The sequence below is a fragment of the Stigmatopora argus genome, chromosome 8 (genome assembly GCF_051989625.1).
Source record: "Stigmatopora argus isolate UIUO_Sarg chromosome 8, RoL_Sarg_1.0, whole genome shotgun sequence".
NCBI lineage: Eukaryota > Metazoa > Chordata > Actinopteri > Syngnathiformes > Syngnathidae > Stigmatopora > Stigmatopora argus.
In genome coordinates, this window is record NC_135394.1 from 17,171,794 (window position 1) to 17,185,905 (window position 14,112).

Below are 14,112 nucleotides of genomic sequence, written 5' to 3' on the forward strand. Positions count from 1 at the left end.
TGTAATAGAATTGCCTGGAATATTTATTTATCATACAAAATATAAATGGTGGTCCGGTGGATTCGTGGTTAGCGCATCGGCCTCGCAGTTCCGGGTCCGTACGTTCGATGCCAAGGCCCTTGGCATCGAACGTGTGGAGGTTGTGTTCTTTCTGGGCTTGCGTGGGTTTTCTGTCGGTACTCCAGTTTGCCCCCACATTCCATAAACATGCATGCTAGGCTAATAGGATGCTAACTTGTTCCTAGCTATGAGCGATTGGTTGTTTTTCTCCTCGCCCCATTGGATGACCACCAGTTAATGGGGTCAGTGGACATCGGCTCCAGCACCCCCCGCGAACTTTGCGAGTATGAGCGGTTCAGAAAATGAAAAAAATGATACAATTAAATGAATATTTCATTTTAAATGACTGTAGAATAATGAATTATATATAAAATTCATACAAAATTATCTAAAAAAATACAATTAAAATAAAAGTATTTATAATATAATATGTATACGTCGGCACTTTTAACAGAATTTCCAACCTTTAAATGTGGGAAAAAAACATTTCAGACTCCTCAGGTTATTTTCCGAATTTTTACACACATTTTGTAAAATTAATTGCCTTTTTGTTTTGTTTTGTTTTTACAACTGAAGTGTTTGCAAGCTTGTAACTTATAGGTTATATAAAAACAAAGTGGAATAAGAGACTGGTAGTCAAGTGCAAAGCTAAAATGTTTATTGCGATGGTCTGATTTGATGGCGGTGGAAGGAATGTTGCCAAACGGTGTCACAAAATGGGAACTTTAGCGTCTTCAAAGGACAGCCACTCGCTCATTAGCGCTTTGCGCTGTCGTCGTCATGTAAAAAGTCGCCCATCCCGTGTGAAACCCGTGGGAACGTCCCGTGTACTCCGCCATGTAAATTTTGACCTTTGGCCAATATCATCAGCAAAAAAACCAAAAATGTCTGGTAGGAATGTTTTGTTGGCTTTCATTTTATCACGTTTTTTTTAAAGATGGAATTTTGCTGATCGAATTTTGGGATGTTATTATTTTTTAAATAAATCAACATTCAAAGAGTTAGTTGGTGTGAGGAATTGTAATGAATGAGGTTTTTTTGTGCTTGTTTATGTCAAGATTTCAACTTTTTGGAGGAAAAAATTAGATTAAAAAGGAATTTCATAAAAAGATTGAAGATAAGAAAATGAAGTAAACAAATCTACATCAAATATTTTTTACATTTTTCAAAAAGTATATTATTTTATTTTAATTTATTTGATTGAATTAATATTGGATTGGTCAAAATCACATTTTAGTAGTTATGTAATAATCATTTTAGTATTATAATTATATTTTATGTAGTTCCTCAAATGCTTTTTTAATGTTAACCCTAGTATTATTTCTTTTTTTTTTTTAAATATGAAGATTATCATGTTAAATTATTAAAAAAAATATTTGCATACACGTAATATATTTACTGTAAAGATGACTACTTTTTTTTCGTAGGTAACAAAACATAAAAATTTATATTTTTTCCTCTAGAAAAAAAATGAACTCAATTTTACTGCTGAACTTCAATTTACCAGGTTTTGAAATTAAAACAGCCAAATATTATAACAATTTTTTTAAAGAAAACGCAGCTCCTAAAATAATTAACTCTATACGATTCCAAACAAAATTCTTCTTTTTTTCACCCTGAACGTACCCAAACCATTTTAAACTTACAAAAATAGGTCTTTTGGTAATAGTGTTTGTCGAATGATAAAACAAAAAAAACAAAAAAAGTAAACAAAAACAAAACACTAGCCTTCCAATCAGATTGGACGTCCATCGGTCTCCCGACTGGATCTCAAAGTCCACGTTTCGCTCCATCGGGCCACGGAGTCCCGAGGTTTTCGTCCGTAGCCGTCACCGAGAAACGCGGACGGGGGGTCGAGATCCGTCGGGGCCACACACGCGCGGAGCCGCGCCGTGACCAATCGTCCGTCCTACTTCATCTTCTCCAGGACGGCACGCACTTCCTGCGGTTTGTAGCCCGAGGGCCCCATGCCGCCCTGCAACGCACAGGCGACCCATCATCGTTATTGCTAACCACGAAACGTAGAAGCAAGAACAGAAGGAACACCATTTTCTTCATTTTCTGAACCGCTAATCACGGGGGAGAGGGGTGCTGGAGCCTATCCCAGCTCACGAGGGACACCGGGTGACGGACACCCTGAATCGGTGGCTGGCCAATCACGGCGCAAAAGGAGAAAAACAACCATATCCTCATAGATACGGGCAAGTTAGCATATAACTAGCCTAGCTTGCATATTTTTTGGGACGTGGGAGGGAAGCAGAGTACCCGGAGAAATCCCACGCAAGCCCAGGGCGAACATGTAAACTCCACACGGTGATGACCCAGCTGGTGGGTTCGAACCCTTGACCCCAGAACTGTGAGGCCCACACGCTAACCACTTGGTCGCCCAGAAGGAACACAAAATTAAAAAAATTAAGTTATGTCAGTCGCTAGTGGCTATTGTTAGGGTTAGGTCACAGGTGTCAAAGTGGCGGCCCGGGGGCCAAATCTGGCCCGCCGCATCATTTTGTGCGGCCCGGGAAAGTAAATCATGAGTGCCGACTTTCTGTTTTAGGATCAAATTAAAATGAAGAGTATGGAGATGTATATTACATTTCCTGATTTTCCCCCTTTTATATCAATCATTGTCATTTTTTAATCCATTTTTTTCTGTGTTTTGAGTTCAAAAATCATTTTGTAAAATCTAAAAATATATTTAAAAAAGCTAAAATAAACATTGTTTTAGATCTATAAAAACAGAATATTCAGGCTTTTAATCCAGTTCTTTTAATCCATTTATATTAGGTAGTGTACTGGCATGAATTTTGGCGTGTAACCCGCATTAAAGCGGCCCGATGCCAAGTGGTTAAATACTTTTTGCAAATGACATTTGGATATTATCGAAAATGGCGAGATCTGCCACCATTTGATTTGAACCAGGGGTCGTCCATTGATGCATTGATCCAGGTCTATTGACTTCTAATGGAAGCTAGCTCATCATGCTATTCGCTAGCTAACAGGTTTTCTCAGAGTAATAATAAGGGGATTGTTACCTTGTAGAGCACGTTGCCCTTGTGCAGCACGTAGAGTCGCTCGGGTTGGGCGCCGTACTCCACGGAAGCCACGTTGCTCATGGGGTCCACCACCAAGGGGCACAGCGGATCCTCCTTCAAGAGAATTTCAGCGGCGGCCAGACGCTCACCGAGGCTGCGGTGCTTCTTCACTTGGATGTTGTTGCTGAAGGCCCAGCTGTCTGAAATGGAGGAATGGAAGAGTCAATCCAATGCCGTATTTATTTAAAAAAATAAAATAAAAAATTATCAAAAGGAAGCGACCCCAAAATGCCCCAAAAATAAAAAAAGCGAAACAAAAAATGCCCCAAAATCCAGAAGACCCCAAAATGCCCCAAATTCAAGAGGAAGCGAACAGGAAAAATACCCCAAAATCAAGTGGACACAACCCAAAAAAATGCCCCCAAATCAAGAGGAGGTGACCCAAAAATCAAGACACAGCGAGCCCAAAAATCAAGATGAAGCGAACCAAAAAATGCCCCAAAATCCAGAAGACCCCAAAATGCCCCAAATTCAAGAGGAAGCGAACAGGAAAAATACCCCAAAATAAGGTGGACACAACTCCCCAAAAATGCCCCAAAATCAAGAGGAGGTGACCCAAAAATCAAGAAGAAGTGACCCCAAAAATGCCCCAAAAATCAAGAAGACCCCAAAAATGCCCCAAAACCAAGAAGACCCCAGAAATGCCCCAAAATCAAGAAAAAAAGACCCTCAAAAATGCCCTAAAATCATGAGGAGGTGACCCAAAAATCAAGAGGAAGCGACCCCAAAAATCAAGATGAAGCGAACCAAAAAATGCCCCAAAATCAAGATGAAGTGAACCCAAAAAATACCCCCAAAATCAAGATGACACAACCCAAAAAATGCCCCAAAATCAAAATGCCGGCGAACCAAAAAAATGCCCCAAAATTAAGATGAAGCGACCCAAAAAATGAAAAGAAAGTGACCAAAAAGTAAGAGGAAATTGCGGGCTCACCGGTAGAATGCGCCTCCTCGATGTAAACCACCAGAAAGTCGGCCACGTGGCCAAAATCGCGCACCAGCTGCTTGAAGGCGTCCAGTTTGAACATGAACGGAGGTCAGGTGCAGCTGCCAAAGTTCAGCACCAGTGGACGACAACCTGCGGACAAACGGACAAAAATTGGGTGGGTTTTTTTCTTTCTTTTTTATGACCTGAAGACTTTTGGGATTAAATTATTTCTTTTTCTCAAAAAAAAATGCCCCAAATTCAAGAGGCGAACAGGAAAAATACCCCAAAATCAAGTGGACACAACCCAAAAAATGCCCCAAAATCAAGAGGAGGTGACCCAAAAATCAAGAGGAAGTGACCCCAAAAATCAAGATGAAGCAAACCAAAAAATCAAGAGGAAGTGACCCCAAAAATGCCCCAAAATCAAGAGGAATGACCCCAAAAATGCCCCAAATTCAAGAGGAAGCAAACAGGAAAAATGCCCCAAATTCAAGAGGAAGCGAACAGGAAAAATACCCCAAAATCAAGTGGACACAACCCAAAAAAAATCCCCAAAATCAAGTGGACACAACCCAAAAAAAATCCCCAAAATCAAGTGGACACAACCCAAAAAAATGCCCCAAAATCAAGAGGAATGACCAAAAAAATGCCCCAAATTCAAGGGGGAGCCAACAGGAAAAATACCCCCAAATCAAGTGGACACAACCCCCAAAAAATGCCCCCAAATCAAGAGGAAGTGACACAAAAAAATCAAGAGGAAGCGACCCCAAAATGCCCCAAAAATCAAGCTGAAGCGAACCAAAAAAAATGACCCAAAATCAAGAGTAATGAACCAAAAATGCCCTTTTTCTTAAAAATGATTAATAGTGCACGATATTAGATCATTCTATAATACGTTTTAGTGAAAAAATGCATTTTCAGAAATAGGAAATAGTCACGAAAGCATTTTAATTACAAAAATGTTTGTCGCAGGTGCGTTTGAGTCGTCGCCTGTTGATTATGTCGTTAACTCAAGCTGCGCTTAAAACGCCAACCTTCCATTTTGCTTCCTAACACGTATAAAATAAAGAAATGAAAAATAAAATAAAGAAATAAAACACAAAACTCTTTAGTTCGCTTACCGTTGAAGAAGTTCCCAATGGACGTCTCTCGCTCGTCCATGGTGACCACGGTCGAGTCCGGAGCTCGCCCCCCGACGAACGCCTTCTGCCCCAGGGAAGACCACATGTGCCCCGACACTGTTCGGATGAACTGGTAGGACAGCATGGTGGGTCCCCAGTCGTCAAAGGTGAACTTGGGGTTCTCGTTCATGGTGGAGCCCCGGTTCATCTTCACGATGACCTTCTTGACCAGCGCCGGCGAAACCCAGTACAAGGCGCGGAGGAAGACGCTCAAGCATATCACGAAAACGAACATGACGCCGGTACGAAGGTACACGCCGACTTTTTGAACCAACATGGTGGCGGTGGTGGCGGCAGTTGCTTCTGTTGTTCGGGCGGGCGAGAAAGAGCACTGAAGACACGGCTGATGCCTTCACGGGAGGTGGACGCTTCCGCTCTTTTCCGGCGGGAGACGCCTTCGCGAGCGGCTGGGACTTTCCAAGCCCACCTGTTGCGTCGACTTTTCGACAGCGCCGCCGACTTTCGACGACCAGAGTAAATGTCGACGATAAATGTAGGGAAATAAAAATGTAATTTCGTCTTTTATTTGCTGTGTAATTAAATGTTTAAACTTGGGTTTCACCTGTGAGTTTTTTTTTTTTCGCCTATTGACATGAAAGGTATCACGTTACAAATAAAAAAAGTCAGAAATCGTATAATCGTTGCAAATTGGTCACGTTAATGTGGAACTTGGGTTAAAACGTGGTATTTAACAACAATGGCGACCTCAAGGGGCAAATTATGAGTGGTCTGTGTGTATTTTGTTTAGTTTGACACATTCCATGACTTTGTATTTGGACACATTGACTGCCATTGACCATAATAGACATTCTCACTTTTTTGAATTTTCGTTAAAAATTGGAAAAACAAATATGTACCGTTCCCCTTTCTATTTTTAAACTATTTAAAGATAAAATATTCTATTAATTAAAATAATTTTTCCTTTTTTTATTTTACAAATAATTAAAACATTGTTTTTAGAAAGCCCTGCCTGTGCAAATTTAAAGGGACTGAATGAAATGCAGCCACGTAAACAAACTCTTCTATACATTTAGTTTGAATAATTTTGTTGTGTTTGAACATATTTACAATGAATTCATTAAATACAGAGTGAGCGTCAGGAATTGAGCCAAATGGGGTCAATCGCTCTCCTCTGAGTCATACTTAAAATCCTGCATGACTTCACTGAGCTCTTCTTTGGTTTTGATGATCCTGAAAAAACACATGACAACCTCAAATGGGACATTTTTCATAATTAATCATCGTAAATTGTGGCGAAGACACTCCTACTGGTGTTTGAGATCCTGGATCTTCTCCTGAATTGCCTCCCCTTCTTCTGGGTGGTCCTGTGCTCGCTGCCTGGCCAGCTGCAGCTGAGCTGTCTGGAAAAAAAATAAGACGAACTAAATGCTATCACCCACCCAAAAAGTAGGTGAAAAAACAGCCACAAATTAGGAAAAAGTAGATTTTATCATGGAAAAAAAAGACTATTTCAAAATGTGGTGACCTTGTGGTCATATGGTGAAATTTTACTAAAGTGGAAGTGAAAAGCATGTAGGTACAATTATTTTATTAATGTTTTTGTTGAGGTAGAAAAGTTGATTTTTGATATAAAAAAAGAGCACTGCGTTTTCAAATATGGCCCCCTCTGGTGGTCAAATGTTGCATTTTTATTAACGTGAACGATAGGAAATAATACGTATATATACACAATGTTTTTATTTTTTTGTTTTTATAAGTAAAAAAAGTCAGAGGAAATATAGGGCTGTATTGTAAAATGTACGATATATTTTCATAAATATTTATGTTGAAGTAAAAAAGTAGGAAAAGTGTATTTAAAAAAAAAAAAAGGAAATAGAATACATTATATTCTGAAATGTGGTGCCCTCTTGTGGTCTAATTGGGAATAGTCACTTAAATGAGACTGAAAACTAAATGTTTTTTTATGTGTTGCTAAGTTTGAAGATGCAGGAAAGTGCGAATATCTGGAAAGCATTTACTAATTGTCTTGGTAATTACCAACTGTAGCTTTTGCTTCTCTTTGCACTGCAGCTTGTCGATGTGCTCGGATAGGTCGGGCCGGTCCAAGTGGATCTGAAACTTGTCCTTGATTTCCAGAACTTCCTTGGAGATGCCACTGAAGGCCAACGTGATTTGGTGCACCAGCTGCTTGTAGTGCTCAAAATCGTAGTGGGGGGCTGTCTTCAAGTAGGCCTCGTGACCTCTGCCCCCACCCAAAACAAACACTTGTTTAAAAACTCTGTTTTGTTTATAAGCAATCTATATTGACAAGCAGAAAGCAAACATACTCCTCAAAGAGTCGATAGGCTTCCAGACGCTCAGACTGAAGCTGGTAAAACCTTTGGATCAGTGATTTGACATCAGTGGAAACCTGCAGAAAAAAACCGGAAATGTGTATTTACAAACAGGAAGTGAAGGGTAGTTTGAAAAGCCAAAGTATTGAATTGAATGACTTTAGTGTCATTATACAACCATAATCAGATGTAAATCATTTAAATTTAAATGATTTTTCTGGTTAGCTGGATTTTTAACCCGAATTTTATTGTATTAGCTTGTCAACATTGGTCTTGGATGCAATTGACGTAAATATAGTCATTTTATTAAGTACGTTTCATTAGATCTAGTACTTAAAAATACGTAAGGATTCGTACTGTTGAGACACCTCGGTCAAATATAGAAGATATTTTATTTAGCAATTAGCACGAAAGGATTTAGCTTGTCTAAGAGGTATCTAGGCAAAAAAGACAAAGTACATACCATCTCAAAGTATTATGGAATACACTTGGTGACAAAAACAAACAAGTTGTTCCGTTTTGTTCAGGCGAGTTTTCAAGTGGCCACTCACTTCCGCGTGGAAATGACGTCAAATGTTGAATGGGCTTCAAAATAAAAGACGCACCGACAAGGGCGAAGCGCTTTTATATTGTTCACATACACTAGTAAAACGAATTTAGAGTATTTTGAAAAATCGACGTTTGTAACAATGTAATGAAGTTCCATTCTTCGTTAAAAAAAAAGAGTTGCTTAAAAAAAATACGACAGAATAAGGATTCTTTATAAATAAAGATTATTTTACCCGTTGTGTTTTCATTCATTTTTAGTTTTATCGAGCTAAAAAAATGTGAAACTTAACGTTAGTCCACTGTCAGTGACAATCAATATTAGTAGTCATTAGTACATTAGCTAACTTATGCTAATTTTTTCGTTTTTCCGTCGGGTCGCAGCTATTAAATGATTTTTTCCTGATTTTCACCCCGTAAAAAATCAGCAGAGACACTGTCACAAGTTTCCGACCTTTATAAAAAGATTCTCTTGGTAGACATTGAGCCAAGAATAAACCCATCCCCACAAACAAACAGCATAATAAACATAAAACCATACAATAACTTCGACAAGGCCCTAAAAATAAAACCTTTTGAATCTCTGACCAGCAATTAAAAAAAAAAACTCAAATTAACTGCATCACTGACAATAAATTAAACGAGTCGTTGAATTAGCCGATTTCAATTCATCCGCTTAGGCTAAACATCCCATTATTTACATGTATTTATCGAATAACTCTTTGTAATAACTACGTAAATACTTTTCAGTGTACAGTAGATTTGACCAACGGTTGCTTAGTAACATCGCTCCCCAAATTTTCTTCCAGGAAAATCATTTCAACGTCAAAGTACATACTTGCGTGGACGGCGATAGACGTCCAATCCATGAGAACGGGGATGGTCGGCAGCCATCTTCCGCCGAGTTCGTTTGCCGTGAAGGACGCCTGTGAGATCCTTCCTGGTCCCGAGTTTTTTTGTTGTTGTTTTGGTCCAAAAAAAAAATTTTTTTTTTGAAACTAGGCCAAATTTTCAACAAGAATTTGAGATTGGAATGCAATTTTTTCTCTATTTGGAAATTGGAAGTTTAACACAGTCGCTGTTCTGAATTTGCCATCAACAGACGGAAGGATTCTGCAAAAAAAATGTGTGTCCCCGCCCCCCACCACCACCTGAGGCACTTTGGGTGCGCTGGAGCTTTTTTCCCCCCGACTTGTACCCCATTGAGAAAGACCTTCCTCTTTGGCCCCGCCTCCGTTTTACGCCCTACTGGGATTGGGGGCCGCCTTGCCTTCGTAGCCGTAGAGGAACGTGGCCGCGATGACCAGGACGGCGCCCAAAAAGAAGACACTGCGGACAAAAAAATAATAATAATAAACTTGAGCCAAACAGCATTTGTCACTATTATTAAAAAAATGGAATGTTATCAGAAAAAAAGTGGTTAAAATTGTTAAAATGTGTGTCGTATCGATGGATGGAGTGCGGCTAATTTAACAAAATTAGCTAATTTAGCAAAATTAGCTAATTTAGCAAAATTTGCTAATTTAGCAAAATTAGCTAATTTAGCAAAATTAGCTAATTTAGCTAAATTAGCCGCACTCCATCCATCGATACGACACACATTTTAACAATTTTAACCACTTTTCTTTCTCAGGTTAAAAAATAGCTAATTTAGCAAAATGAGCTAATTTAGCAAAATGAGCTAATTTAGCAAAATTAGCTACTTGCGGCATTCAAATGAACAATATTGGGAGCATTTCAATCCTAAAGTCATAATATCAATTTTAAGTCATAATATTAGACTTTAATGAATGTGACAACTTATTCTGGTGTATATATTTTTTCTAGCAGTATGATGTATGACTTGGATTCTGGTTATTTTGTGAGTATAACCTCATTATTATCACTTATTCATATTGACTACTTATTTTATTAACTATTTATTATTTATTGATTTATTTGTGCACTTCATTGTGAAGCTTTAAATCTCATTTTACTTGTATATTGACAATACAAGCATTCAATTCAATTCAAACTGGAAACCTGTCAACTTCAAAAATAATAATAAAAATGAAAAAAAAAAAAACATTTTACAGCCCAAAAAAGGTCAATAAATGTAAGAAACTCAATATTTTTATAACAAACACCAGATCTGGAACGCAAATGATCTAATCTTACCCCGTGGGGTCGAAATCCTGCAGCCAAAAATAGGAAATGAGCGTCGAGACGATGATGGACAGCGACGTGGCGAAGCCTTTCAGGATATTGTCGGCGTACTTGATGACCGCCGCCACCACCAGACCACCCAGGGCCTGAAGCAGGGGGGTCAAAAATATAAAAGCATGAGATGCTCTACATACAGTATAAATGAGCAAAAAAAAAATCCCCGCGGACCGGATCGGAGCCCCCGCCGGACCACATCCGGCCCGCGCCCCATATGTTTGCCACCACCGCCCTGAAAGACGCGCCCCCTCAGACGGCAAAGGAGCCCCTCTCCCTTCACGACGGCGAGACCCACCTGTAACGTGACCACGGCGCAGGTGACCTTGTTGTAACCTTGGAACATTCCCGACTGGAAAACCTTGTCTCCGTCCACGCTCAGCATGGTAAAAAAGGCAAACAGCAGGCAGAACATCCCTGAAACGAAGGCGCGTTGAATCGCCGGCGGCGGTGGCGAGGGAGGGCCGACGCGGGCGAACTCCGACTCACCCAGCTGGATGTTGCGGATCCAGACGCTCTGTTTGCTCTCCTTCAGGATCTTCTCGAAGTAGACGCCGGCGAAGCCGCTGGAGCAGCACGCCACCAACACGGCCGCCACGCCCACAAATTGAGAGCCGGCCGACGCGGAGGCCTTCTCCTCCGCGGCGGGGGATTCCGACGGCCACTGTGAGCGAAGCGAGGAGAGAATCAATGATTGACTGGAGCAGTGCATATATATGTAAATATATATACCGTATTTTCACGACTATAAGGCGCACATAAAAGTCTTCAATTTTCTCCAAAATAGACAAGGCGCCTTATAATCCAGTGCGCTTTATATATGGACCAATATTAAAATTGTTATCATGATAAAATCAAATAAATCAGTGGATAGGGTACACCATCCTCGATAGCTCTCACAACTACGGCAAGCAGCCCCCGCCCGACTCTACTATTTTACCCGTAGAAAAAGTACTGCGCAGTGACTGCTGGGATATGTAGTTCTTTTGTCAATACACCCAATGGATTGTGGCCTGGACATCGACATCAACACAGTTTTACGAAGCATGGAAAGCAGCGTTGGAAAAGTTACGCTAGCTACTAGCTAGCTACTATTTGCGAATGGATTGTGGCCGCCTGGACGAACGTATAAAAGTCAGCATTTTCGATGACTCATTTGGACAATTGTTCAATTCGGACACGGAAAATGAGGACTTTGATGGATTTGTGGGTGATGATGACGTGAGTACATTGTAAAATGGCGAAATAAAGTATAACCGAAATCAGTTTTGCTTCCGTTGCCTTTTTAAAAACATGTTTTTAGTGTGTGTCCGTATGTTTAAGCTGGTGTATGTTTTGCCATGCCTGGCTGCGTCTTTAAAAACGGTGCGTCCTTTGTGTGTGTCAAATACAGAAATAGCACTCGTTACTGACACTGCGGCTAAAAATATTATGCGCCGCATAGTCGTGAAAATATGATATGTATATATATATATATATAGATATTAATGAAATCAAAACATTGTTTACGAGAGTAACAAAATAAATTTGAATTTAAAAAATAAAAAAAATCTTGAATTCGGTCCTTTACAGGAGATCTAAGTAATATTGAGAGTAAAAAAAAAAGTCAGACTGTAACGTGATTCAAGTCATTTTCTTCTTTTTACGTTACATGAACCAGATTTTTTTTTTGTTTCAGTGGCAATGACTTTTGGCGATCTATGTGTGTGTGTGTGTGTGTGTGTCATCAACTTTAGTGACATTATATTGGTTTGAATTGTCAGCCTGTTAAATTTGGGGGCTTTACAAGTCGCTATCTGTGGATTTCTTATTAATTTGGAGTCATTTCCTGATCATTTTGGGGTGATTCTGACATTTTATCACGTCAAAGAGAATTAAGATGACACGCTACTTAAGTCAGGTTGACCTTTACCTGCACGAGAGCCACCCCGGCCATGAGGATGAGCAAAGAGAGCCACTGGTAGACCCCTAGCCGCCGTCCCAGCATGGACACGGAGAACAGAGCCGTGGTCAGGATCTTCAACTGGTACGTCAGCTGCCGGGAAGAAAAGCCAGTTAGCGCGGCGGAGGCAGGGCGTGCCGGCCAAGGCCACGCCCCCGAGAGAGCGCCTACCTGGTAGGTGGCGGCGTCCAGGTTGGACAGGGCCACGTAGAGCAGGTTGTTCTGCAGGGTGTAGATTCCCGAAGGGATGACCAGCTTGAGGGTCTCCAGGGGCTTGTTGGCGATCTCCTGCCGGAGGATGCTGTTGAACGCTCGCACGCTGTAACCTGACGAAAAGTTCAGAGGTACGACACAAGTTAGGCTTCTGTCATTCTTTTTTTTTTTTTTATATTTAACTTATTTGTTCTGGAAAGCGGACAGGCTGTCAAATGAATGAAGACATTTGGATGCACATTTTCAGAAACAAAATACAATATAAAAAAAACCTTTTAATATACATATAATACAAATAAAAAGTTTAACTAAAACAAAAAATATATATATTTTCTTGTTAATATTCTTAATACATATTTTAATTAATAAATATTTTCCTGGGTGTTAAAGTGCAACTGTCCCATGTTCCACTGTAGTGTGTTTAAAAAAAAATAATAATAATAATTATATTCATACATTCAAAAAAAAGACAAAAAAAATTATAAACAAAAGAAATACATTAAAAAAAAAATAACAAAATTGAAATTTGGGGAATTTAATCAGTATGCAAATGTATAAAAAGGTAATTTAAAACCAAATTGCCAGGTCAACGAACCAGTCATTTCTTGTGTGGTTGTAATATCTCCAAGAAAAATAAGGATGGAAAAAAAATGAATAAACTTTAACCCTGAAACAAACATGAACACAAAATACACTCCCCTATACAAACTCATAGAAATGGTGATAGGACAAATATCAAATTAAACACACATGGGTGCGTCCCAAAGAGCAAACATGAGGCGACGCCATAGAAAGAGCGACTCACTGTGGTCCCGAAAGACGAGCAACATGGAGATGAAGATCTTCAGGACCTCGGCCACCACCACGGCCGACGAAGCCAGGTAACGCGGCCCCTCCGCCTGCAGGGTCCGCGAATAACGCATGATGAGCACCAGGGACGTGGTCTGGAACACCAACACGCCCAGGGACAAGTACTTCAGCCAGGACGAGGCCATTCTATAGCCACGAACCTGAAAAGAAACAACATGGTGGTCATTTCTGACAAACAACCCCCTTCCCCATAAAAAAAAATAATTTAGTATCCTTACCTGTTCTTAAAACATTTCCATACATATAAACAGCATTAACATGTTGTTACCAGGAATAATATTTTGGAAAAAAAGTCTGTTTGGACAACCAAGAAAGAGAAAAAGTTATTCGTACCTCAAGTGCGATGTTTATCCCGTTTTGAAGACATAAAAGAGGGGAAAAGTTTTTGGGAGCAGCACCAAATGCGTTAGTTTCTTTCTTTTTTCTTGTTTTTCTTTCTTTCAACCGTCTGTTTACGTCCTGTCGTCCGTCGACCAGACGTGGACATCGATTAGCATCCGAATTCTACACATGGTGACGGTCCGGGCATTATTAAATAACATTTTAATTTAGATATTCATCGTCGAAATATTAAATAATAGTTCGGTGGATTTGCTCTCTCGGTTAATCAAATAAAAAGGAGGAAGAAAATGACTACTTCCGCGTCGATTTCTTCTTCGTTACGTCCGAAGTCCAAACGGTTTATTTGCGTTAGGCTGACACCTAAAGGCTATTTAGGGAACTACAAGACATACATTGAGTTAAAATAGAACTAATTTTAAAAATAATAATTATAAATACATTGTAG

General features: G+C 39.8%; 3 protein-coding genes across 3 annotated transcripts; all 3 read right to left on the reverse strand.

The window, feature by feature from the left end:
- Positions 1-696: 696 nt before the first annotated feature.
- On the reverse strand, positions 697-5,733 carry dio1 (iodothyronine deiodinase 1). The gene is made up of 4 exons (XM_077607704.1): positions 5,202-5,733; positions 4,087-4,230; positions 3,093-3,292; positions 697-2,035 (listed from the first exon to the last, which is right to left on the reverse strand). The coding sequence occupies exons 1-4, from the start codon at positions 5,536-5,538 to the stop codon at positions 1,970-1,972; spliced, it is 747 nt and encodes a 248-aa protein (XP_077463830.1). The 5' UTR covers positions 5,539-5,733; the 3' UTR covers positions 697-1,969.
- A 537-nt stretch (positions 5,734-6,270) lies between these two features.
- rex1bd (required for excision 1-B domain containing) lies at positions 6,271-8,151 on the reverse strand. The gene is made up of 5 exons (XM_077607705.1): positions 8,019-8,151; positions 7,550-7,632; positions 7,260-7,464; positions 6,531-6,622; positions 6,271-6,452 (listed from the first exon to the last, which is right to left on the reverse strand). Exons 1-5 carry the CDS (start codon positions 8,019-8,021, stop codon positions 6,380-6,382), a joined length of 456 nt encoding a protein of 151 aa, XP_077463831.1. The 5' UTR covers positions 8,022-8,151; the 3' UTR covers positions 6,271-6,379.
- A 392-nt stretch (positions 8,152-8,543) lies between these two features.
- LOC144079392 (UDP-N-acetylglucosamine transporter-like) lies at positions 8,544-14,003 on the reverse strand. Its single transcript, XM_077608134.1, has 8 exons — positions 13,659-14,003; positions 13,261-13,465; positions 12,414-12,568; positions 12,213-12,335; positions 10,790-10,964; positions 10,599-10,717; positions 10,259-10,392; positions 8,544-9,430 (listed from the first exon to the last, which is right to left on the reverse strand). The coding sequence occupies exons 2-8, from the start codon at positions 13,448-13,450 to the stop codon at positions 9,340-9,342; spliced, it is 987 nt and encodes a 328-aa protein (XP_077464260.1). The 5' UTR covers positions 13,451-13,465; positions 13,659-14,003; the 3' UTR covers positions 8,544-9,339.
- Between the last annotated feature and the right edge of the window lie 109 nt (positions 14,004-14,112).